General features: G+C 39.4%; 1 protein-coding gene across 1 annotated transcript in view; it reads left to right on the top strand.

Annotated features, from left to right (window-relative positions):
- BBS9 (Bardet-Biedl syndrome 9) overlaps positions 1-27,906 on the top strand; it is a 454,814-nt gene that overhangs the window by 357,876 nt on the left and 69,032 nt on the right. The window contains 2 exon segments of the mRNA XM_032643444.1: positions 4,155-4,337; positions 26,235-26,457. Coding sequence (XP_032499335.1) covers positions 4,155-4,337; positions 26,235-26,457 — 406 coding nt within the window.

Raw genomic sequence — 27,906 nt, 5'->3', positions numbered from 1 at the left:
AATGTAAGCCCTAGCAGCTGGTTGGCCTCATTTCTCAGTTCCAGGTGAGCTGCGAGATCCTCTAGGCCCTGGTCAGACAGATCTAAGTCTTGATGGGTCTAGTTTTTCCATCCCTTTTTACTATGTTAATTCTGCTAAATTCATTTGGCTCTTGTGGAGAACAAAGTAAACTTGGCTATTACGTGTAAAACTAAATTGAGAACATGGAGATCTGTTTAGTATTTCACGCTGGCCAGTAGGTCAGGAAGATTTTCCTTGGGGGTAATTTACATAAGGAATTGTTTATCCCATTTCTTTCCAATTTCTGTGACCATTTGGGGATAGCAGACTCTTTCCACAATGGCACAGAAATATATCCAGCGAGACTGAAACTTAGAGAAACGATGCTTCTCCAGGATTGATGTATTTTGGGTCTTGCTCAGGAAAGATCCTGTGGCTTGGGCTGCTGTCTCACTGAGAAGTCATTCTTCCACCACAGCTGTGTTTAGCAAGTTGGGTGGGTCCACGAACTGACATGCTGTTACACTTAGTAAGAATTTTCCCTTGATAGTGAGGAACGTGCATAAAAGCCTCACTTAAGTCCCAGCAAATGCTCTAAATGTTTGCTGTGATCCGATGGCTACTAAGAGCACAGCCTCCATCAGATAACATCCATACTCAGAATACTCTGTGGCTCTCCAGTACCTGCACACTCTTCACCTTGACATTGTGGTTCCTCTACAGCAGTTGCCCAGATGACCTTTTTTGTCTCATGAAATGCTCTTCCCAAACTGGAATATTTGCTCCTTCCTGAACAAGCAGCCTCCACATTTGTGCTTTAATGCACTTGCTCAGGTTGTTTCCTTCACTTTTAAAGCCCCATTACCCAATATCTATTCTTGAGGACAAATTTCAGGTACCTCTTCTCAGTGGCATGCTGGTAGATACTTACCAACTGGCTATTTGTGAGGAGCAGGGTGGGTGGGAAGCCTAACTTTATAACATTTGTTGATTTGCATGTTGTAAATACTTCCACCATGGCTGATTGCAAGCTTCTAGCATGAGGTCACTGAATGTGGAGTTGGGAAGAAATGGGCAGTAGCTCACCATTGCAGAGTGTTGCCAACATACAGATGCAACAGGCATAAATAACCTCAAGGGCCTAGATAACAGTAAAATAATTAGGAAGTAATGCGTTTTGAGTATTTATTACTTTTGTTTACATGTAACTTATTTTTAAGTTTACATAATTTAATTTTTAGCAATGGCCATCTTTAACAACTGGCTCACAAAATTCCTGAAAACTGAATAATCAGTCCTTTCTCCTGAGCTGGTAGGAGCTGGCTGAGCCTGGTCCAGTGGCCACTGCTGCTTCTTCCACCTTTTCCTTCCCAAGGCCCTCCACACTCACTAGTAGTTAGGCCCTTCTCCGAACCTATAAGGTGCTTCAGGTCTCATGCAGACTTCAGAGTGAGAGACTCCAAGTCGAATCCTGCTTTCTCGTTCACTAGGTGATGGTCAAACTGGCTACTTAATTTGCAGTTCCCAGTGCAAAATGAAAATGCAGGGCCCTTGTTAAAAGGTAGAAGAAAGTGCTATTGAAACAGCTACTAAAATATAAAGTTCTTTCCTTTCTTCAGTGGTCTCTCTTTCACACCTTCTGGTGGTGCTTTTATTTCCTATTTAATGTTATCTCAAGTAAGGAAAAATTAAAATTTTAAATTGTTAGCATGAATTCTATGATTAATCTTTATATTGTGCAATGCCAGTTTTAAATGCAAATATAAGAGCACTTAGCTCTCTGAGTTAATGAGCATATCTCCTCTGATCATGTGCATGGTCCATTATCCTATAGACTTCACTTACAAAGCACAAATCCAAAAATAAAGTTATTAAGACTTTCAAGACAGAGACAACAGGGCCTTAAACCAAGCATGGAGCACTTCTAAGCACAGACACAGTTGGCACACCCTATGTACAGTACTGGGCACATTCCTTACATCTGCTGAGCCTCAGAGGCCTCATCTATAAAACAGAGATCTTGCCAACTAAGTCTCAGCGGAGGCGTGAGGATTGAACGCACTGATACCTGTATGGCACAGAGCAGATTGCTTGGCATACAGTTCATGCTCAATTAATTGGAGGGCTTATTATTAACATAATGATCATAATGTTAGTGGTATTCTCCTCCTTAATAGTCTGTAGGGTCTTCCCTATATTGTCAGTGTTTGCTTCCTTGACCTATTTTCCTTTCTCCATTATAAAGTCTTTGAAGATGGAGGTTATCTCTGTTGCCATTGAATTCCCTGTAGTGCTTCCTGCAAATTCTTGCACATCCCTGGCACTCAGGAGGTGTTTATCACCTTGATCTTTGTATGATTTGGACTTATTGACAATAAGCATCTGTGTCATAATATGATGGCCCCCACAGTGAGGCTTAATTGATAACATTCACAGGAAGAAGATGAAATTAAACTTAGATTTTTAACAGGAGTCAGTTGTAATCATGGTGAGGGCTGGGGAAGCAGATAATTCCAGGTGTTTTGGTTTAAGGAAAGTGACTTCTCCATCTCCTCGAGGGAACTTCTTGAAGTAATGGGGAAGGGATGAGTTCCAAGCCTCATTTGAGTAAAAGAGGCCCCAGGGATATTAACTCTGGCCCATAGTAATCTGCCCCTTAGCTAGCTTCTTTCACACTTACTTTCTGTGCTGCACAATAAGGACATTATTACAGTAATGCTTCTTTCCACTAATTGGTTGTGTATGTATGTTTCCTGTCCCACAAATTATAAGATCCTCATGGGCTACAGGGTATCACGTACCTTTGAATGCAAATGAAAAGTAGCACAGTAGTAGGCACTCAGTAAGCAGTGTGCTTTGTTAGTGCTTACCTTGGTCCCAACGCCCAGGGCTCCCTCTAGAGCTGAATGTGAATTGTAATTGCCTTTCATAACTCCTGCAAGTGGCAAGGAATCCTGGTTTGCCCGGGAGCGTCAGGCAAGGGCCTTCAGGTGCTTTGTCTTTCTCTAACCTACATTTCTTTTCCAGTGTCTCCCAGATACTCTGAGGACTGTCCCCTTATAGCCCTTCTCCTACATGGAATTTGGGAGACCACACAGCTGCAGACTATACTTGTTTGACTGATGATTTTTTAATAGGCCCTTTGGGCCAGTGTCAGTAAGCCGTGAAATATCACCAAATGGATCATCTGCACTAGACTTCTGAAACTCATATGAGCTCTAGTCCCTCAAGCTGGTGGGGACTTGTAGAAAGGAGCTTACATTGCCCCGGCTTTTGCTACTCCAGTTCTGGGGGCTGTCATGTGCCTTGAGCCTCTGGGCTAATCAGTTCATTACTTTTAATGAGCACAAAATTCACCAAGACATTAAAACACCAATGGGCTGTCTTCAGTGTTCTATCCAATTGTTACTTTAGTTCTTTTTTCCACAGGATTATTCAAGAGGATGAAAAAAAAAAAAAAGCCAATTCTACTCACTCCTGCCAGTTTTATCCTAAGTAGATTTGGCATTGTAAAGCTAATGGACCCTGAATATTTTTTTCTTTCAGGTCCCTGTGGGCTGGTGCCTGACATTTGTGTTAAAAATGACATTGCTTGATTGGTCAAATGTTTGAACATTATCTACCTTTTAAATATAGTAAAGAAATATTGGATATTCCAATACCATGTAATAAGTAATAGAGGAAGACAGTTATTTTCTGAAAAGGATATTATGAAGTTATTATTTGAAATTCCAAGGTAAATGCAGTTACTTTGATAAACATTTTTTAAACTGATCAAGAATTTTTTAAATTGATCAATCTCTGTGACTAGTAATAATGACCATAATAACTGTATTAGAGGTTACTTATATTATCATATATTGTAGAAGGTGAATCGCTGGTGAAGCAGACACTGAACAATGTCCCCATTAAGCTGATTTCGTGGATATTTTCATCTCTTGGCCATATGGATTTGGAATTACTTAGGGTATTTTTTTAAAAGAAGGAAGCGAACAGATGAATGATAACTCTTTTATTACTCAACATAGCTTGTGTTTGTGGAAGACAAAGTTCATGAAGCTGTTCTAAAGAAAAACAAGAGTGTGCCAAATGTAATTTGTTGAGGGCTCAAGAATGGTGAAATTATCCCTAACTGAAGTTTGTAATTTCTGCAGGTAATCTCTCTAGCAGACGCAGTAGAGGAAAACCAAGACAATCTGTTCCAGTCATTCACCAGGCTGAAAAGTGCCACCCATTTGGTGATTCTGCTGATCGGGCTGTGGCAGAAGCTGAGCGCCGACCAGATTGCTATCCTGGAAGCGGCATTTCTGCCACTGCAGCAGGACACTCAAGAATTGGTAAGGACCCACAAGCCTGCAGTGGTAACAGCCAGAGTTATTGAAAAAGGTGGTGGTTTTAGGAAAGTATCACATGGCTATCATGTTTTCTAAGGTATCAAATGAAAGCTTGGTTTTGTTTTGTTTTTTTACCCAAATCCTGTTTTCCTTTTCTTCAAACCATAATAAAAATGTCAAGTAAAGGCCTTTTTTTTTTCTAGAGCTATTTAAAAAATAGGTATATAGTCCATTTTTATGTGGTATCCAGTCTATTTTTTATATACTCTTCAATCACTTCAGTCTATTTTTTATATACTCTTCAATCACTTCCCTGAAGCCAGGGAAACAGTCATTTGACCGCCAGGGTGATGGCAGTAAACCTTCAGATTATCTAATCCTTTCCTTTTCCATGAGAGAAAACAGTTCAGCCATTTTAATTTGCTCAACGTTCTTAAATTTAAGTGTCACTTCAAGGGTTAGAGAGAACTGAAGTAGCCTCGCTAAATGACAGGGATATTTTGTTACATTTATGTAATTCTTTATATGTAGTTTATAAACTCTTTTACTCTTGATCCTTTGAATAGGCAGTTTAGAACAAAAAGGGAAAAAATGGGAGCATGCATTTGGAGATTTTGGTGAAGGATGATATAAACATCTTAGATGCTTTGAATCATTGAGGTATGTGACTACCAGGTGCCGTTAACGCATGCTTTTATTTACAAAGAAATATATACTTCTTTGAAATCAGAGACGCTTGAACTTATTTTTTTGTATTGGAGGAAACCGTTTCAACAAAAAAGTCATTTCAGATCCAGTTTTAAACACAGATGTGAAAACATGGTACTAAAGATAATAGTACTAAAACTGAAATTTTTGGGTGTTAACTAGGTACCATGTTTTCTTTTAAGTGTTTCACAAGGATTATCTCATTTAATCTTAAACAAGGACCTATAATATAGTTAAGGTATTGTTTTCATCCCTGTTTTACATATGGGAAAATTTAGGCTTTGAGAGTTAAGTACCTTTCTGAAATTAGTGGGCGGTAGAGCCAGAATTTGGACCAAAGTCTGTCTGCGTCCAAAGACATGTTTTTAACCTGTATACGGTATTTTAGCAACAAAGTCATGAACATGATTTTGAAAATCACAAGCTTTGTCAGTTGAATCTAATTTTCTACAGTTGGGTCAAAGGGTTGTTAGAATAAAAAAAAAAATCAAGCTATATTTTATATCCTTAACAAAACAGTAAAAATAAATTAGAAAAAATTTAGAGTACACATTATTTTTAGATTGATAAAATTACAGCTAAAATCGACCTTTGAGAAGCTAGAAATGTACACTGTAATAATAGAAATTAAAGAATAGAATGGTTAAGATTATATATATATATTTTTTGAATTTTATTTTATTTATTTTTTTATACAGCAGGTTCTTATTAGTCATCAATTTTATACACATTAGTGTATACATGTCAATCCCAATCTCCCAATTCATCACACCACCACCTTAACCCCCCACCGCTTTCCCCCCTTGGTGTCCATACGTTTGTTCTCTACATCTGTGTCTCAATTTCTGCCCTGCAAACCGGTTCATCTGTACCATTTTTCTAGCTTCCACGTATATGCATTAATATATGATATTTGTTTTTCTCTTTCTGACTTACTTCACTCTGTATGACAGTCTCTAGATCCATCCACGTCTCTACAAATGACCCAATTTTGTTCCTTTTTATGGCTGAGTAATGTTCCATTGTATATGTGTACCACATCTTTTTTATCCATTCGTCTGTCGATGGACACTTAGGTTGCTTCCATGACCTGGCTATTGCAAATAGTGCTACAATGAACATTGGGGTGCATGTGTCTTTTTGAATTATGGTTTTCTCAGGGTATATGTCCAGTACTGGGATTGCTGGGTCATACGTTAATTTGGTTTTTAGTTTTTTAAGGAACCTCCATACTGTTCTCCATAGTGGCTGTATCAATTTACATTCCCACCAGCAGTGCAAGAGGGTTCCCTTTTCTCCACACCCTCTCCAGCATTTGTTGTTTGTAGATTTTCTGATGATGCGCATTCTAACTGGCGTGAGGTGATACCTCACTGTAGTTTTGATTTGCATTTCTCTAATAATTAGTGATGTTGAGCAGCTTTTCATGTGCTTCTTGGCCATCTGTATAAGATTATATTAATAAGAATATTAACTATCACTATCACTATGAACTCAGATTTAGTAGTCAAAAAGACTTGGGTGGCTTGAGGTGCTGGTTCCAGCAAAGTCCTTCTGGTCAAGTTTCTTAGCTGATCTAAATCTCTGCTTCTGTAACTCTAAAATGGAAACAATTATGTTAGCTGTCCAATAAATTGTAATAAGAATTAAATGAGATAATTGGATAGAGTGCTAATCATCATTAGTAGTGGTTTGTCTACTTTATATGTATTATTTATAGTCCTCACTAAAGCCATGCAAGGTAGATATTACTACCTTTTCATGGTGATTTGTCTCCTCGACTACACTTGAGGGCAGGAATTATATCTTACTCATTTTTATATTCTCAGTGCCTGGCACAATGCCTGACCATAGCGCAGTTGACATTTGTTGGGGTGAATGAATGGCGATAAGGGTGGAAGCTAACAAGAGGTGACTTGGCAGAACAGATGCAGTGGATCGAGTCTGGAGCATGAGGAAGCAGGGCAGGGCCAGCTGTATAATTTACGAGGTTGAGTGCAAAATGAAAATGCAGATCCCTTGTTCAAAAAAGTAGGAAAATATGCTAAAGTGCTGTTAAAACAGGTACTAAACACATAGCTTTTTAGTTTCTGTAGTCACTCTCTCATCGTGGTATTTTTGTTTGCTATTTATTTATGTAGTTCTAAATAAAGAAAAATTTAAAGAATTGCCACAGTTATACAATACACATACAATATATGCAACTTGTATTTTGTAGCTCATATGCATTTTGTTCTTATGGAACTGCAGAATTGCTGCACAAAACTTAACTGTCTTTATTTTACTTCTTAACCAGTGCACATCTACCAACACTCTCTACCTTCAGCTTCCTGCTAAGGAAGGAAGGACTGAAGGGAAAGAAGCTCTGTGTCACTCCATTTCCCTTTCTTTCTATGTTATCATTTTCAGTGTAAGTGGTTGGTTAATACAGGGAAGTAACAGGAGTGTAGTGGGTTTCCTTAGTCATTCCTGTTTCTTTGAATCTATTGCCTTCTTTCTTAATTCAAAACAAGTTCTGGTTCAAATGAAAAGCCTCTCAGGGCTGTCAGTTCTTTCGCTTAATCAGTCTAGACAGAATAGGGCTTCCTCCTGCTTACTTTGAGTCTCTGTGAACTCCCACTCATCCTGGGGCCACGGGAATTCTGAGCTATGGGGCTGTATGGGAATGGGGGGAAAAGAGGGAGGAGGCATGCATATTGCACATATTTTCCCTTCTCACACGCGCTTCATTGTCTTATCAGACTTCACTTACAAAACACAAATTCAAAGATTAAATTATTAAGAATTTCAAGATGATGACAACAAAGCATAAAACTGAGCACAGGGCCCTGTGCAGTTACACAGCTTGCATGCTTCTGAAGCTGGCCCTGAAGCCTGCTTAGACCCAAAGGAAGAATTTCCTAGAAATAAACATTCTCAAATGTAGGAATTGAGTCCCAAGAGAGACTGTGGTATTTCTGACTCCAGAGGTCTTTAAAAACAGCTTCATTTGCCAGGAGTATGTAAGTATGCTCATCCCTGTAGGCAGGTGAATGGACTGAGCATCTTCTCAAAGCTCCTTTCTACCCTGCCTCTGTATTCTCTACTGTCATACCTCCCAAGTCATGTAAGAAAAAATTACTTCAACTCTCTTCTGAATTTGATGAGATTAGAAGGTGTGTATACTTGTTATGTCTATCGAAGTCATTAATGAGACAGGACATTTGATAAAAACATAACTTGGAGAAGAATGAATCAAAAAAGACATTTTAATACTGCTTGTTATGCTCTTCATCTTTAATTAGGTTGTGGTATTCACTTTGGACTTATACTATTGAGACAGCTTATATATCTTAAGAAAAAAAGGAATCCTTTTTCATTCTTTAAGACGTACGCATGCAGTATGTGGTTTTGACATGCTGGTTCACAATCCTCCACATTATGCCTTTAGACCTCACAAATAAATGTTATGTGATGGGTATCCCGCTGAGACGTGAAAATGAAATATGCAAACCTGAAATAACTTGGAAGGAGGGTGAGGCGGGGAAGAAAGGAGTCTCTGACCAGAATGTTGAAATATATCCCATATTGAAGTTATTATGATACCACAAAAATCTGAATGTAATTTAGACGGTTTGGTTGAGGGTGGATGGCAGAATACATTGTGAGAGGGAGAACTTTAGACATGTGGGCAACATTTTCAGAAGAGACTCTCAGTTCAAGGTCAGATGTCCCCACAGTATTGAGAGGTAAGAGAAAGTGCTCAGAAGGTGTTTTATTTGCAGTTCAAACAGCACTGCACAATCGTTTGTTGTATTGTTATTTAGATGGCATGTGTCACAAGACAGGCTAAATACCATAATCAACTCTGGAATATTTTCTTCTTAATAGCCTCGGTTTCACAAAGCAAAAATGTTTAGAATTCATTATTGCTAATGAAAGGTAGTGTTCTCCACACTATATTATCAGTATTAAAAAAATACCATCCCCTTTGGAACAGAATTCATCAGTGTTTTCTTTGATCTGTCTCTTTAGTAACACTTTTCCATTTTTGTCACTTCTCAGTACTTTTGGAGGGCAAATAAATGCTGGTGTTGCTGACTATTATATGTGATTTTTTAAGTTGCTGAAAGTTATATATACCAAATGTGTTTTTGTAGGGATACTCCCTATCACTTTAAGAAAAACGTTAAATGTTTTATTTGGCGTCTCCAAAAAGAGGTCATAAACATAGTTCTATCGGTGGATTTGATAATATAGTATTATCCCTATTGTCTTCCTATGATGCTGGAAAAGTTTTACCTAAAATAGTGTTCTATCAGAGTACCTGTTAGGGAAACTCTAAAATGAATTTTCTTACTTTTCTGAGGATATTTCAGAGTATTTGGATCCTCAGTGCAGAATTTAAATATGCCTCTACTGACCCTCTATCCACTTGAAGCTCTATGGAAAATACAGTCTCCTTAGACTTACCTAAGTAAGTCTGCTTAGGTCAACGTGTTACTGGTTTGAGCCTGAGAGAGTATTTAATTGTGATATTACACACATCTCCCCCTCATTATGCTGTACAGAGACCAAAAGCTGCAAAACTACACATACCTCGGGATTGACCTAAGAGGAAAAATCTTTTATCCAGTTCATTTGTTATCCATTTTTTCATTCAATGAATATTGAGCACATGCTATGTTTCAGGCAGTGTTCTAGGCACTTAGCATACCTCAATAAACCAAGTAGACTTGGTACCCATCCTTTGGGGATTTACTTCAACATTACAAGCAAACATATTCTAGTCATATTCTGTTGTAAACATATTGGCTATCTAATATGGTAGCCACTTGTCACGTGTAGCTATTTAAATGGATATTTAAGTGAATTAAAATGAGGTAAAACTAAAATTTCAGTTTCTCGGCCACACTAGCTGTATTTCAGCTGCTCGATAGCCGCATGTGGTGAGTGGCTACCACACTGGACAGTATAGATACAGAATATTTCCATCATTGCAGAAGTTTCTGTTGCATAGCACTATCGGTCATTAAGAGGGAAAGGGTTTTTTCAGTTGAGTTAATAACTTAAGCACATTTTAACAAATTAGTGAAAGCAGGGTAGGATACTGACATTAAAAGATGCCATGGTGTTTGCATTAGCAGCCCTTATTTCTGGTATTCTGGGATCAGCCTGGTCATTTTCACAATAACCATATATTTTCCCAGGAACAAGAAACTTCTCTAGGGAGATGTGTGCATCTGCATAAAGGAGAGGCAAGAATCTGGCACAAGGGCTGCTACTCCCCCTTCATATGGCCTTGGTAGACGTTATAATCATCATAGACTCTTTCCTGTTGAGCTGACACCATGGCCTCAGAATCCTTTTGAATACAGCACTCTAGGTAGTTACTGTCCCTTGGAGTTGGTATGTGGCTGAATCCTTTTTGCCCTTCCTAATCTCTATACAGATCTGCTTCTTATTTTCCTAGTAAACAGCTTAGATGACTAAGATTCTGTACGATGAAGTCCCGCAGATGGCAGGAAAACAAGGAGAAGCAGTGTTGGTATTTCCAAATGGCTGTCGCAAACTTCTTCTGCTCTAAATGTTCACGTGTTCCACCTGATTCCAGAGGAATCTCTAAAGAGCAGCAGTGCACTGGTTTGGGGACCTGATTACGTACAGTCCTAGAGTTGGAAGGAATATTGGCACGCTGCATAGCATCTTGCCTTTTTCTTTTCTTTCAAAGTGTATTTAATATCTTTAGTAGCTGTTATCTGCTATTTGAAAAAAGAAAAGCTTTATTGTGTCCTTTAGAGGTTTAATAGTTACCTTCCCTAGTACTGAACTTTAAAATCCCCTGGGAAAGTTAAGATGGAAATTTACATCAGTGGGGGAAGGAGATTTGGACCTTCAGCCTTACTTTTTGATTGATTATTCCTTTTACAAACTGATATGGAAAGAAAAACTTATTTTTAACATTTTCAACATGGTTCATGTGAGAAAACATATGTTTATAATAGGAAATCCTATTGTGTGGAGGGACTTATCAAGACTCACTCACAAGGCTTAAAGACCTCTACGTCACAGGTCAGATTTGATGCAAGGGCCATTGTGCCGCCTGTCTGGATTGAGTGATGACTGAGATGGCTAATCATTACTATTATTAATGACCTCTTCTTGAAAGGCAAACAAAAGGAGGAAGTCTGGTGTCAGTATCAAGCCTGCCTTTATGACCGCTAAAGTATCATCACAATTATAACTGTCTATGGGAACATAGTGCAGAAAGTAAATATTTTGGTAATTCCCATGATCTTAGCCAGCAAGATAAACATGAAAGAATTAGTTTTATGTTCATAATGGCCACATACTCTGTGTTGTTGCTAGTTAGGTGCAACTGGTGTTATGTAATACTTGACTAGAGTTGAATATAATGTATCTCAGAGCTTTTCTGATGGCCTGCTTGCAGTTTTAAAAACTGAAATGGTTGAAATACATCAGAATAGGAGCCAAGTAGAATACATTTACAGGTGGTGACGTGTAATTTTTTAATCTTTCCTTATGTATATCAAATATGAAACAGTGCTTTAATGGACACATTTAATATTATTCATGCATTTAAGAATAAAGAGACTAAGTAAACGAACAAAGAATTGATTATTTGAAGCTACACTCTCACTGTATGTGAGATCCTTTGTGAAATAAGGTCTGATTTAATTATAAATAAGTAAAGTAAGTAAAACTCACGCTACCACAGTGAGGAAAATAATAATCATCGCCATGCTTATAATGCTTACCAATTTGATTCCTGGCTGGAAGTGTATTTACTTAGTTCAGTTTCCTTAAAGTACCTTTACTGTGCCTAACTTGAGTCTACTAATTACAAAGAGATGATTTTGCCATTTCTGGGACCTTGCATTCTTTTACAAATGTACACCTGGAAATTGGTGACTCTTTCCTCTAAAACCGGCGCTCCCTCTTTGCTGTAACCACACGCAGAGCTGCACCTCCAGGTTTAGTCAGTCACCCTAGCCTGTGGTTGTTCATTTGGAAATGTTTCTGGGAACCCCCCTTGGCTTGCATCCTTGTTATTCTACCTGGCTTTCTGTGGTGGCATTTAAAGTAGCCTTTCTACCCATGTTTTTGCCTTTCTACCCACGTTTTGCCCTGCACATCTCTGCAAGACTCAGCCCACTGCTCTCCTGTCACACATCTGCTTACATACTTTCCATGGCTCTCTTTGCCCCTGGTCGAGTTTGGATTCCAGTGCCAGGCATTCAGGACTTTCAGTCACTTGGCTCCACTGTATCTTCTTTCCGAAACTCCTTTTCTGCGGCTTCCCAGCTTCCCCACTTTGTTCTGGGAAAGCTGACTTTGCATGGATACGCAGCTTCTTTCCATCAAGCAGGGCTAATAGAGCTTTTTTTCCTCACCTAAAATAGTGTCCTCTCTTTACCCTTCTATCTACCCTCTTTAAGAGGCAGATCAGTTTTCATTTCCTCCCTATTTATTCTGGCTTTCATTCTCTTGTGAATTTCACTTGGGGGTATGACATAATTTAGCTCTCATTTTATACTCTAAAATTGAATATGTGCTTGTCTTGTATTCTAATTTAAGGACAGATTCTTTTATATCCCCACAGAATTAAAGCTTAAATTAAGCATATAGTCGGATATAAGATCTGTGGATTGCTTGATACCCCATTTACTTTCATAATGTTTCACACAATTACAGATGTCCTCCAACAACTGTGTAGCCTTTTAAAAGTCATTTTTAAAAAAGGAAGCAATCTATTTCCATTTTGAATTACTCCTTTTTTTTTGCAAGCAACCTCAAATTTTGGGGGCATTCTATAAGAGAAAACTTGATCTTTCCTGTACAGATGGTAAAAGATATAGGTAAACTGATAGCCAGACCACCACACATAAATATTTATACATATTTTCATTCACATATCCTGTAATTCAAATCAGTTAACATAAAAATTTTCAGTCTTACCAGTGGTGAATATATGCAAGTGTAAACAGCTATTAGGTACACTTCACCTTTATTGATTTAGTCAAATTTGGTAATAAATACTACTAACAGACATGTAGTGAAATAGACACACCCAGCTATTTCTGGTATAGTCTTTCCAGAGAGTCCTCGAGGAAAATGTGGGTCATAAAACTAATCCAACACTTGGGCACCAGTAATCTAAGTTAATGCACTGAAAGTAGTAAACTAAAATCCATTTGGTACCATAATGTTTATATTTATAATTATGAAATACCGCAAGTTGGAAAATACAAACTGTGGTATATCAGTTGAATAGAATATTATGTCAGACTGGGGTTCACATCCCGTTTAGAGCAAATACTTAACTAGCTGGGCATCCTTAGGCAAATTACAGAACTCTTTAAGCATTGGTTTCCTTATCTGTACATTGGTGAACGAGACCAGACCCCAAGGACTGGTTCTGCTTCGAAGAGAGTTGAGAGTGGCCATCCAGCTTTGATTTCACCTTACTTTCTCTTTATATTCCTACTGAACCAGTAAATAAATGGTACAAACGAAGAACATGACATAAAGAAAGTGAGTGAACTTGGCTCCCCAATGCCTTTCTCATGAAGACATGCCCAGAGTTTGATGGAAAACACAGTTGGTGCCGAGTGAGGAATCTGCCAGTTCAGAGGTGCTCAGAACCAGAAACTCACTGCCCTTCACACAGTTAGGTTGGGAGAAGGGCCATGTCAGCATCTGAGGAGCTGTTACACGTGGAATTTCTCTTTACATTTCAGGTATATCCTTTCCTCTACTATGTATTTTTTTTTTTCCATGTAATCAGGCTTTCCTTAGGTTTGGCTATGGTCTACTATTCATGATTTACTGAAACACAATAAACATTGAATAAAAATATGTATAAAGTAAGGTTTTTCTTCTTCAATAATACTTATCCAAATTCTATTTCCTACACAAAGTAAGAAAGTTACATTGCTCATTTGGTCTCAGTGAACTGGACCATGTCCTGAGCCTCCTTTGGGTGTCTTCACCATCATTTTTAGGTTCAGGGTTTTGATGTTTAGTTATCTATGTCAACTGGAAGACCAGAATACCACTACTACCACTACCACTACCACTACTACTACTACTACTACTACTGCTATTATTAATAATACCACAGAAGTGCTAAACCGTATTTTAAAAAAATATTACTCTTGTGAACTCATTTGGAAACTACTTGTCGAAGATGTGCAGATGTTAAGGACACCTTTTATAAACCTCTTAAGGTTCATAGGAGGACTAATTGAGGAAATGTACATAAAGTGCTAAACGTGGTGCTGGGCGTATACAGTCTCCAAGAATTACTAGCTCCTGTTACTACTATTTCAACAATAGAATGCCATCCATTGTAAGTGACAGCATTATTTTATGGACCACTTAGAAAAAAAACCAAACACTGCCAATTAAACTATGACATAGTGTTTTTTATCACTTAAAATTTGAGCTAATTATTGAAAGATTTTAGATTTTAGACATTTTTTCACATCTTACTCTTGAGCCTCAATAAGAGGAAAGCAGCATAAATTGGTTAAGGTATTCCTGAAACTTCTTCACATTCAAAGTTTGATTCTCTTAAGTCACCTTTCAACTACAGGTGATCCCTATCCGTGTTTTTACACACAGCATTGTCCTGTGTGCCACAAAGAGCATTTTGATGCAACCTTAAGAGTGTACCATTGTTGCCTTCATGATTTTTTTCTGAGTCCCTAATATCCATTCTAAAAGTTTTCCATTTTGATTAAGCTCAAAGCTTCGTTTTTTTCCTTCAGTTGAATCATATATTGGTGCAAGTTAAGAAGCTTCTATCAATAGTTAGCAAGAAATTTTAGGCAAATTGATGTTTACTGCTTTAACAATAGTCCTGTGTGATACATTAATTAATCAAACCACATCTATCTCACAGATTTGGCAATTTCTCTTACTTCAGTTGTATTGTTTGACAGAGGATAGTAATATGTGTACATGTATCTCTATAACAAAACATAATACATTTCTCCTATCTGTATCTTCTTGTTTTACATCCTGGAAGGCACTTAGCTTTTGCTTTGAAAGAACATATGGAATTGTTGTCATTCTTCTGTCATGAATATTTGCTTCACTAATGTCAAATTTATACTTCCAACTGTTCTATTCCCATGCCTTTCCGTGCACACAACTTTTTTGTTCAGTGATGAGTCATAGTATAATTTTGATATTTTAAATGATAATCAGTTTGACAGGAAAGTATGGCCATTGCACATCCATCAATTGAAGTGACAAAATATGAACAGCTAAGACAAAGACTGCGCATACACAGGCACTGACAGCAATAGCATGACTGGTGCCTGGAAGCCAGCGGTTGTCAGATGCCGCCGAAATTGACACAGTCTATTTCAGAGATGTTAAAATGTGAAAAAATTGCTCTGGAATTGATGGAACATAATTGTAGGCACAGAGTAAAAGATTTTAATTACAGTCATTTTTTATTAACAGGAAATTTGTGAGTGGTTTGAATTGGGGACAGGAAGTTATAGGAAAGGGCAATGCCTTGGTGTTCCATCTTGGAGCAGGCATCCTTAACCAGAAGCAGATTTCATATAAATAGGAAAGATCTTACCAGTTGTTGCGTCTTGAAGAGAAAGCTGCAAATAAACTGTGAGAAGTAATGAAGGTTGCTGTCACTCTTAAGTTGGCAGATTGCACAACATGATTATGAAATCTAAGCTTTGATTTCACTGATATGTCATTTATGAGGACTGCAGGAACACAGGTCTTCTCTCCCACCACAGTGAATGAGACTATGTGGATGAAATCACTGATATTGGGAGCAGGAATATACTTCACTTTCTGTATTTAAAGTGGTGAAACTTTCCAGTTTCCTATGAAATCTAATTTCTGTAGTTTAATGGCAGTGATCAGGTGCAGTGGTTAGTTGTTTTCTATCCCATTGGCTGTAAATTCAAAGTCATAAACATCTCTATATAATTTTTAGCAATCTCAGAACCACATCCAATAAACTTCACTAATTAGAAGACATCCCTGTTTTGTAGAGAAATAAGGATAGAAATTAAATACACACACACACATTCATACACACACAGAAGATATAGGCCTGCCTCCCCCAATTCAAAGAAATGTAAGAAAACTAACTTACTGAGCGTTATTAAGTACTACGCATTGGCCAAGGACTCTGCATACATTACCCCATTTAATCCTCACTCTGTACTGGCTGCTGTTTGTGCTTCACCCGTGTCTCTCCACCTCCCGCCATTCCTGAAAGCTTCTACATGCTGGACACCTGCAGTTGTGCTGCTTGAGGATTCTCCCTGTTTGGCAGAGGCTGTGCAGCCACATGTTTGATCAGTGACTGACAGGGGTTGGTAGATTAATACGCCAGCTCCCTCATCCCTCCAGTTGGCAAAGTCCAAGGTACATTACACACCACCTCCCAGAGTAGTCCAGCAGGCTTGTACCAGTTACCTACAGTAGTAACTGCTCACAGCCCAGCAGTTTATTGTCTTCTCCCCCTTCCCCCTCTCACTTACTCACTTCCCACCAGCACCTCTTGGATCAGCTGTCAGATAAACTACTTGCATCCACATCCTTGCTTCACAACTATTACTTCCAATTTATAAATGAGGAAATATGCCCAAGGTCATGTAGCTAAAAAATAGCAGAGGTGAGATTTGAACCCAAGCTAAGGAGCTTCACAGAAATTAGAAACCTGACTCAGTGGGGGAACTTTTGACAAGGTGATCATACTGAAGTTTTATTCTTCTCCAATATGACTACTTTAACAAGGATAAGTATAATTAATATTGTGTATTATGTGTACCCGTGCTGGATTCTATATTAGAAAATGCTAACAAATTTAATCTACTTATTTGCTTCACATAACACTAAAAAGAACTCAAACTATATAATTGATTTTTTCACAGAGTTGATGGGAAGGTACCTTATTATGTAGACAATTACTATTTAACTTTGAGAGTTGTGCTGCTGTGTTGCTGTTATCTTAGCTTGATTGCTGTGAAAAATGACATGAACATTGAATGGTGTACAGTCAGTCACTTCAGATCCCATTTTCTATATTTTTTTCTTCGGACTTGAATTCTATTTGAAAGAAAATAGAAATAGAAATCTAGTATTTGGACCTTCCTTTGCTGTTTCAGATCCACCAGTGGCTTTGACCAAGAAAGAAGTAGGTAGGCAAATCTTAAAATAGTGAAGCTTCTGGGTGGTCCTGAAAAGTACAAACTAATTAAAAGGAAGAGAGAAACACAGAAAGAAAGGGATCCTAAAGAAAAGTGCTTTACACTTAAATCAGTGGTTTCATGTGTTTTGGGACATTTTTTCTTGAATTTGGTTATTTCCTATTCTTTGAGATTTTTAAGAACACAGCGTTGTTAGGGAGGAGTTGATGCCTTCAGTTTATTTACATGGCTCTTCTCTTGTCCTAGCTTCAGTAAGATTTTCCCCAGGCTCTGTCAGATATATGGGTATTTGGGGAGTCTGTGACCCCATGAATCTTTTTTAAAAATTATTTATTTATTTATTTATTTATTTATTTATTTTTGGCTGTGTTGGGTCTTCATTTCTGTGCGAGGGCTTTCTCTAGTTGCGGCGAGCGGGGGCCACTCTTCATCGCGGTGCGCAGGCCTCTCACTGTCGCGGCCTCTCTTGTTGCAGAGCACAAGCTCCAGACACGCAGGCTCAGTAGTTGTGACTCACGGGCCTAGTTGCTCCGCGGCATGTGGGATCTTCCCAGACTAGGGCTTGAATCTGTGTCCCCTGCATTGGCAGGTAGATTCTCAACCACTACGCCACCAGGGAAGCCCCCCTGAATCTTTTGATTCCATAATAAGAATGGGCTCTCCCAAGTATTCTCAGTAATGAGTCCTTGAAATGAGCATCTATAACTCAGACTCATCAGAGTCAAGTCTGACCATTGTTATGTTTTCAGGGGATGTGGTGTCCCAAGGCCATTCCTAGATGTTAGTTACAGTAGTCTATGCAGGTGCTAAAAGCTTTGACCCATCCAAACTGGCACAAATCATAGTGCTTTTTGATTATGCAGTAAAATCTTATTTAATTGTATACAGTATAGATTATTCACTTGGATAAAGAAGTTGATTTGAATTTTGGTTCCATGAATATGTTAATTGTGACCATAAATTTTCTGGGGGAAGACCTCATATGATATTTTCTGCCTAAGGTGATCTGATGAAAATAGATTGAAAGGCACACATGATGAAATGGGAAAAAAGTGGTCTGTAGTATAGTGACCAAGAGCATGGAATTTAGAGCCATACAGTCCTGGATCCCATTACAGCTCTTACTTTTAATAATTGTGTCATTTGTGGTGAAATGCTTTGCATCTAGCACCTTAGTTGGAAGTTACAATACCAATTTAACAAGATAATTATTTACAAATAATATTTGTAAATTTCTTAGCGTACTTTCTAGTACATAAGAGGTCCTAAACAGTTTTTTCTCTTGTTGTTATTTCTAGTGTCGTTATTATTCACAAGAACCAGCCCCCGAAAGATCAACTTTTAGAGACAACTCCCAGAAGTAAGAATAATAGCATGGAATTCAGTAACTACAGTTGCTAAATATGTTTCATTAAATCTAAAAGCACCTGGCAAAGGAAATTATTTTTCTGATTTTTAACTGATAAGGAAACTGAGACCCAGAGACCTAAAATAATTTTCCCAGAGACATACAGCTTGTAAGGAAAGGTGCCACATTTTAGGCTAGGTCTTCCAACTTCTAACCCAGTGCTCTTCTCATGAGCCATGCTGCCTCTTACATGGAAATACATAAGCAAGCATAAGTCATAGCCTGAGATGGTGAATAAGTGAAGGACCAAAGCTGCATGTTAGTCCAGGTAACTAATGACCTCAGGGGAAAAAGCAGCCACGAATTCAGGACTCATTTTCCTGGGCTTCCCTTGTCCCCTGGATCTTGACCTGGTAAGTATTATCTTGTTAGCTTTCCTATACCTTCAAAGAAGTGATTTTTGTATATGTTTTCTCTAGTTATTCTCAGTGGGATAATTGGTCCAAATGATCTAATCTACCATCACCAGAAGCAGGTTTCCCTTGGAATATTCATTATCAATTTTATTTTCCAGTCTTAATATATTTGTAAGTTGTTTCTGAATAGTGCATGTGACTGGAAGCTTTTGCCTGAAGCAGACTTTAATGCTTAGTCAAAATGATTGACTAGGGACTTGCCTGGTGGTGCAGTGGTTAAGAATCCACCTGCCAGTGCAGGGGACACACGTTTGAGCCCTGATCCGGGAAGATCCCACATGCCATGGAGCAACTAAGCCCGTGTGCCACAACTACTGAGCCTGTGCTCTAGAGCCCACAAGCCACAACTACTGAAGCCCGTGCGCCTAGAGCCCATGCTCCGCAACAAAGAGAAGCCACTGCAATGAGAAGCCCGTGCACTGCAATGAAGAGTAGCCCCCGCTCGCCGCAACTAGAGAAAGCCCACGCGCAGCAACGAAGACCCAACGCAGCCAAAAATAAATAAATTTATTTTTTAAAAAATGATTGGCTATGTGGGACATCATTAATGTTTTATTTTGTTTTAAAATTGAATATGGCTCTCCAGGATCAGGTTTCATGATAATTCAGGTAATCTACTTGTGTTCCTTCCTCTGTCTATATCTTTGGTGTCAGAATTGGAGTACAGGTCAAATGCAAATTTCTTAGCAAAACATAACTTAAAAAAAAGTATCAGACTAGCAACCTTGTGTTTTCTGCTTATACTGCTGCTAAACTCCATGAAGATTGCTTAGCTTCTGTTTCTCAAAAAGGTTTTAGATTTTCATCCAATAGGAAGCAACGTGCTTCATTTTTCACAATGCTGTGTTGATAAGGCTGGCACCATGTTCTACTTTTGGTTGAAATCTGAATGAGATTTTTACAGCTTTTGAATCATGACAATACTGAAGTCCAGTAAATCACTTCAGTTTAAGATTAAAAGATGATGATATTGGGGAGTGCTTCATTTTATTAGTGATGGGTTGAAAAAGTTTAAGCTGATTTTTTTTTTTTTGCGGTATGCGGGCCTCTCACTGCTGCAGCCTCTCGTGTTGCGGAGCACAGGCTCCGGACGCGCAGGCCCAGCGGCCATGGCCCACGGGCCCAGCCGCCCCGCAGCACGCGGGATCCTCTCGGACCGGGGCATGAACCCGCGTCTCCTGCATCGGCAGGCGGACTTTCAACCACTGCGCCACCAGGGAAGCCCCTAAGCTGATTTTTTTCAATGTTTTATTTTATAAAAACCACTGAACATAATTTTAAACTCATTAAGATGCCACGTAGCCCATACAGCTTGGTTTCATTTTTAAATTTTATTTTATTTTGTTTCAGGTTCAAAGAGTTATTTTACTCTTCAAAGGTAAATAGCTCAACATTTCAAGCCCTCCTTTGCATGAAGGAAGATTCACTGAATAAAATCTATTCTTTAGAAATAATCTGAACCTAGATAAATCCTGAAAAATTCTTATATCTTCCAAAATATATAATTTACAACTAAAGAACTAAGTTTTATTTGTAAACTTGAACTAAGTTTACAATGACCCTTCATTTGATTATTTTTCCTTATCTTGGATAATTATAATATGATACAATACAAAGTAATAGTAATCATAAGATCAGTCATAAATACCAAAGACTTTTAATTGTGAATCCTTTACATCTATTCAAGAAGAAATTTATTTCTTTTTAATACAACTTTTTTTCAAGTAAATGAATACGATGTACAGGTCATTTTACCTTCAAATGTATAATGTAAGATGGGCCATTTCTGAGAGTCTTCTCTCCTCAGCTGAAACCTGGGATGTGGGTACACAATCTCCATTTGTTCCTTTACACAGATTTCTTATTTTTTTTTTTTTAACCTTTCCTCTCTCCCTTAGAGTTAACTATGTGCACATTTGGTAACAAATGCTACCATGGCATTGTGTGGTTTTTCCCTATACTACTATAGTTGCAGATGTGGTAGTGTTTCTATTATAAACATAAGTTTGCAGAAGTTTATAATTTGTTTGAATAAAAGTTTAAAGATATTACTCTTGGGCTTCCCTGGTGGCGCACTGGTTGAGAGTCCGCCTGCCGATGCAGGGGACACAGGTTTGTGCCCCGGTCCAGGAAGATCCCACATGCTGCGGAGCAGCTGGGCCCGTGAGCCATGGCCACTGAGCCTGCGCGTCCGGAGCTTGTGCTCTGCAACGGGAGAGGCCACAGCAGTGAGAGGCCTGCGTACCACAAAAAAAAAAAAAAAAAAAATATTACTCTTCACATTGGATTCCAATTGTGTATTTGTATTTTCTGATTTAAAAAAAGTAGGATTGAATATACATGCTTATGCCGTAGTATCTTCTGCTTAAGGTTTGAGTGCCTTACCATTCATGTAAAATTGGCATGGCAAATAGTGTTATTTCTGTTTTATGGAGACCTTAGATATACCCTACAGAGATTAAGTGATTTATCTAAGGTCATACAGGGAAGAGGCTGTTGAGGTGAATGAGGTTAAGTCAAAATCCAGAAGCCTTGGGGCAGTTATCTTCAACTCGGCTGTTTTAATTTGCAGGTGGCATGAGAATACTGTTTTAGTTTATTTTTTTCTTTGGTTATTTTGATTGATACCCTAGGAAATTAACTTGACAAACTTGGTCAAACTTTCTGCGTCTTACCGTTTCTGAAAAGCCACTTGCTTATACTGGTTTTTAGGCACAATGACCAGTGGAGACTAGCAGGGCAAGTAGAGCAGGGAAGTCAGAAACTCAGCCATGGCTGTACAGTCTCTGGATAGCAAAAAGCATAGCTCAGTTGACTTCAGGCAGTAGGAGGAACAGGCTAGCAGAGGCTAAGGCCTTGAATTTAAAAAGCTTCCTCATAGAAACAGGGCATCACACTGGTACAGAGAGGCATCTGGGACCAGCATGGCATATAGGAGCCTCCACACAGGCAGGTGAAACATGAAAAGCCATGTTGGGGAACGCACGCAGCAGGCAACTTGGCACTGAAGTCAGGCAGCAGGGCTACAGCCTTAGGTCTAGTCCCTTGGAAGGGATTTGGGAGGAGCAAGGCAGCCCAGTCCTTTAAGGAGTGACCCTTTAAGCAGGCTCCCAACGTAGGGGCTCGGGTAGAAGGACTAAGACAAAAGTTAAGTTACCACATGGGGTAGAGCCTAAACCTTGGGAACAAAGCAAAACCCCAATTGTCAATACTAGACTAGATATAGTAAGCACAAAAAAGCCCAGTAAATAAATTAATTTCTAGTACTGACAAGGGCCATGAAGAAGGTAAAACAGAGTAACATGTACATTTAAATTTATTTATGGATTTAGTCACACATTTATAGCTGTAACTTCACACCTACTGTCGTTTTCTAAAAGCCATACATGGGTTAACTGGGACTTTAAGAGTTAAGCTATGGATTTGAGAACTAAAATCATATCAACTATCACCAGAGAACACTTGCTTAGTAGTTTCTTCCCTTTCAGATGGTTTTTAGCACCATTTTACCAAAATTAAGATTTTCTTTTACTCTTGGAATTAGGAGAGGCAATTGATGTTCAAGTGATAAACATCAATTGATGTTCAATTATTAGTACAGTTGGTGTTCAACTTTAAAGGATAAAGGTCAGGTATGTGCATATGGGGTGTGTGTGTGTGTGTGTGTGTGTTTAGACATTAAAACTGAATATCGGACTTATCAATTTAAGGGCTGTAAATAAAGGTAATGGATTCAAACACCAAAAAGGTGGTTAAAATAGCTTATCTTTAATGTACTTCTCATACTTGAGATTCTAGATTTCCACATAGTTTTGTTTCACATTTTATCAGGTAAGTATGCTACATGGTTGATCAGTGGATTATCACATTGCATTTTTTTTTTTTTTTTTTTTTTTTTTTTTAGCGGCACGCGGGCCTCTCACTGCTGCAGCCTCTCCCGCCGCGGAGCACAGGCTCCGGACGCGCAGGCTCAGCGGCCATGGCTAACGGGCCCAGCCGCTCCGCGGCACATGGGATCCTCCCGGACCAGGGCACGAACCCATGTCCTCTGCATCGGCAGATGGACTCCCAACCACTGCGCCACCAGGGAAGCCCTCACATTGCATTTTTAAGGCTCTCCTTTTGTCTCATAAACATTCCTTTTTATTATCATATTTGAGTTTATGTAGCAATTCAGGCCCTCCAGATAATAACCCTGTATTTCAGTAACAATATTTTTGAAGTATTGGCATCATGCCTCATTATATTAAAGAAATATCCATGCCAAATACCTAAACATGACATGGTTTTTGACTTGATCTGCAAGTTGGCAGTAGGAAAGGAAATTCTGTAGTACCTCTATATTAAGTAAATGCCATATCTACTTAAATTATCTAATATGTTACTGTAACCTACTTATGAAAACAGTAGTTTGCTTAGATGAATAGTCTATAAAATAGTAGGAACTGTTTTAATGCTGAAATGACCACAGAGCACACAAATGCCAAATTATATACAAAGGATTTTTCCTTCTTATACTCCAGAGGTCGTCATCAGTGGCTTCAAAAACAACTTGAAAATATGTCCTCTCCAATGACATTTGGGTTACTATTTTGTCTTAATTTACCTCTTCCCATTATTATTGAAATACAATTCAATTTTAAATATTTGTCTGGTTTAGGTTTTGATATTTGTATAGAGATGTCTTTGTAGTAACCAGCGGTTTATTATTCTTTAGTGGTTTGGGATGGGAAGCTGTTTTTATAGCCTTTGACGTCTCATTTAAAAATAATTAATTCGTTTCCTAATTTGCCATCTATAATGGGTCAATAGAGTAAAAAATCCTGATGTTGGCAATCAGTGGGAAGTTCTCTAGTGGTTATATACAGAGCCTGCACTTTGGTCTAAAGAACCAGCTGCTTAAGCCTACAAGGAAGATGTGTGGTGAGTGTGGAAAAGGCCTGAGGCTTAATCATCTGTTTGCTCGTTGTGACTCAGGAGTGTGGTACAGCTGCCAAGAGAGCAGAGGCAACCAGAGGCCAGGCTGGCAGTGAGAACTCCCGGTAAACGGGGTGGCTCTTTCCACCCTGCACTCCCATCTCCAGCCTGGTGTCTTGGGGTCAGTTTGGGGTTCTCTAGTTAGCTGTATAAATGTTTAAGTGTTTAAAATTGGAGCTCATTCAAAGACAAGTGGTCAGGATGGAGAGAAAACTTGAAACCATGTTTATATAAGGAAGAGCTGGAGGAACTGAGGATGTTTATTCTGGAGGAGAGGGTACAGGATTGCTGTCTTCACAGATATAAAGGGCTGTCATGTAGAAGAGAGGTTAGATTTATTCTGCATGGCTCTGGAGGATAGAATAAGGGCCAAAGGGGCAGATTTTGGCTCAGTTTAGGAATAGCTTTCTGCTGGTTACACATGTCCCTGAAAGGAATGAACTGCCCCCAGACGTAGTAATTTTGGATCTTGGGGACAAGCATACCTAGGCAGATGGTTGCTACTGTATTCCAGGGAATGTCCCGTGAGACTGGACTAAAGATCTCTAAAGTCCTCCCAATGCTAGGATCCTAGTTCACCATCTCCGTCCAGCAAACACATTTCTTGACCAAGCACAGTGCTAGGGGTGCGGAGACCTCCAGGCACTGGAGAAACCAGGCATGCAGACGGTGGCCACTGCACAGGGTGAGGAGTACAGTGATGGACCTGGTTGTGTGAGGTCTCAGAGTCCTGGAGAGGGCCCACGAATGCGATGCTTGGATGGCAGTGCCTGAGCTGAGTCGTAAGTAGTAGTTGGCCAGGTAACAAGTGGAGATAGGGCATTGCAGCAGGAGGGCCGAGCATGTGTAGAAGCCAGGGTGAGAGTGTGGGTGCAGATGGGCAGGGAGAGAATAAAACGGAGCAGGAGCTGGAGCAGAAAGTGCTTTATATGCTAAACTGAGCATTTGGCTTTAGGAGTTGAAGTTTAGGAATAATGTAATCCGATTTGCATGTTTGAAAGGTGGCTCAACTGATAAGGTTGAGGATAGAGTGGTACCAACAGTGAAGTCACCCAGGGGCTCCTCTCTGAGTCTCAGGTTACTCACCCCTTATGTGAGGGGCTTGGACTATTCTGTAGTATTCTATGAGGATAGTCATTCAGTATCATCCTTTATAATTTCACTTTGATTGTCAAGCCTGTGGTGTTCTAAGTCTCACCAGCCTCTGGGTACAAATGCAATCACATTGGTGATAATACCCAGATTTCATTCACACTTCTCTATTTTGCTGCTTAAGACCTCCAGACCCACCGAAACTCATATCCAGTTATCTCTGGGGCCCCCTGGGGATGTCCGATTGGAGAGCATAAGCAGACCCCTCCCGCTTCTCATTCTGTTGTTATCTGAACCCACCTGAGGGTGGTGCTTCCTCATGCCAATCCTCTGTGATGACACCGCGGTCCCTGCCCACCATAGATATCCCTAGAATTACAGCTTGCAGGGTGCTAAGGTGACACTGCACTCCTCATGGTCTTCACTGCAGCCCAGCCACACTGTTCCCAGCAAATGGGGGTAAATGGCTCACTTCCTCATTTCATGTCACTTTTGGTCACCTGGGCACAGGAGTGGGACTGGGTAGGCTTGTGTCTCCCAAAATCCCTCTTGACAGAGCTCCTCTGGTTTTGGCCTACAAACCCAAGGCTGTGGAACCAATAGGTGAGAGAGACATCAGGGTTTTCTCTCCCTTCCAGTTTCCCCCAGTCTCTCCTTGTCCTGGCTGGTTCTCCTTCAGCAGCAAAATGAACTATAATCCTAGGGCTTCACTCTCTGGATCATCAAACATACATACACCTGAGATGATGATGATTATCATGCCTGGCACAGGGCTAAAAGCTTCTCATATACCATCTCATTTAATCGCCCCAACCCTTGGAGATACATATTATTGGTATCCTCAGTTGTACATGAGGATGAGGAATTAAGTAATTAAGGAATTAAGTAAGAGGAATTAAGTAATGTACTCAAAGTCAAACAATTGACAGAGCTAGAATTTAAAACCAGACTGGTCTGGAATATTCCAGGCACCAAGCTCTTAACAAGTCCCCAACAGTGGGACATAAAAACACTCATACTCTTATAACTTGATTAACAGTAAAGTGCTTACTTTGCTCATTTGTCATCTATGCATAAATTCCAAATTGGCTTTTGCATCCAGGGCTGGGAAGAAACGGTGGATGCTGCTATTTCCCACCTTTTGAAGACCTGCCTATCGAAGAGTTCCAAGGAGCAGGCTTTGAACCTCAGCAGCCAGTTGAGCATACCCAAAGACACAAGCCGATTGAAGAAACATATCACCTTGCTGTGCGATCGATTAGCCAAAGGTGGACGTCTCTGCCTAAGTACTGATGCAGCGGCTCCGCAGACCATGGTCATGCCAGGTAAGAGCTCCATTCATGCTCCCAAAACACAACTGTACTTTGGCCAAATTAAAGGAATGTGCCTGTGGTTGTACTTGGGGTTTACATTTCATATTAAAGTGATGATAACCAAGAAAATTGCTTTCACGTTTCCCCTCAGATATCCCAGGGTAACCACTTGGATAAATATTCTTGGGGTATTTGCTTGCTAGACATTTCGAGAATGGTATGTCTTTTTTCTTCCCTCTGCTTTTAAATATATGATCCATTTTGTTTTGCTTCTAACCAATAAAAAGTAGATTAGAGAATAAAACTATTTTTAAGGAAAATTTTACTAAATGTGATCTCACGATACCATATTTCATAAATGTAAATAGGATAATACAAGCAGCTAATATAGTCCAGATGAGTCCCATCCCTTCTGCTGTTTTCCTGGTTGTGGTCACCAGAATAAGGGGGAAGAGACAAAGAAAAAGACTGGAGATCAGGAGACATGAGCAGGCTTCAAGGCTGAGGCCTCTATGTGTCAGGGGGAGAGAGATCCAGGTTGCCCAGACCTGGGCAGTCAGTGATGACCATGGGCATCCAAGTCAGCCCTTCCCACAGTCAGAGGGGCTGAGCCCTCAATAGCGCTGCATTCGGTCCTTTAGAGGCCGCAACTCCCAAGTCCCGCTTAGCTCTACTTAGTGTCTCTCTTTATGGCAACAGCAAGGAGCATAAGTAAGTGAATTTATTAAACGCAGCAGTGGTAGCATCTATTTCCTCCTAAAGCAAGGACCATAGTATGGGAAGTGGTGTGGAGTTTTTCATCTTCCTCCTTACATGCATTTCATACACTTACTGCCCGCCCCCCCATGCTGATGTTACTGCTCATATGACCTGGATATGTTTCTTAACTTTCCAGAGTCTAGTTTCTCCTTTCAAAGTGGGTATAATAATGCCTTCCTTGTTGCTAGGGCATTATAGGTTTGTAAAGCACCTAGCACAATTCTTGGAACAGAGATACACTCAAAAAATTCAAACTATAATTATTACCATTGTACGGATGTATGCATAATTCGCCTTATAAATTTGGGGTGGAGAGAACGGCTGGCTTGGGACCATGGGATTCTGTACTCTATGGTTTGAAAATTTTTTTGCCTTAATCATACACAGGCAGAACCTAACTTTCATTCCAAAGTAATATTTCTAATATGGCATCTCAGAATAGAATTGCCTTCCTACTTAGAAACAGTTCTAATAGTTTGTCTTAATTTAGGTCTTCTTCATCTTGCCCATGTTAACATCCTCCTAACTGGTCCTTGGGCCTCGATTCATCCATCTCTGTCCACTGTTAAGATGATTTTCCTAAGAAATAAATATGTAGCTTAATGAGATAGTAAATGAAAAATATTCACTATAATCAGCAATCAGTATATGGCTCTCCCTTCTTTCTTGCCAATTGGAGAAACAAAGGAGGCTTGAGGGAGA

The sequence above is a fragment of the Phocoena sinus genome, chromosome 9 (genome assembly GCF_008692025.1).
Source record: "Phocoena sinus isolate mPhoSin1 chromosome 9, mPhoSin1.pri, whole genome shotgun sequence".
NCBI lineage: Eukaryota > Metazoa > Chordata > Mammalia > Artiodactyla > Phocoenidae > Phocoena > Phocoena sinus.
Note: the sequence above shows the minus strand (reverse complement) of the source record. Positions and strands in the feature narration are given on the sequence as shown.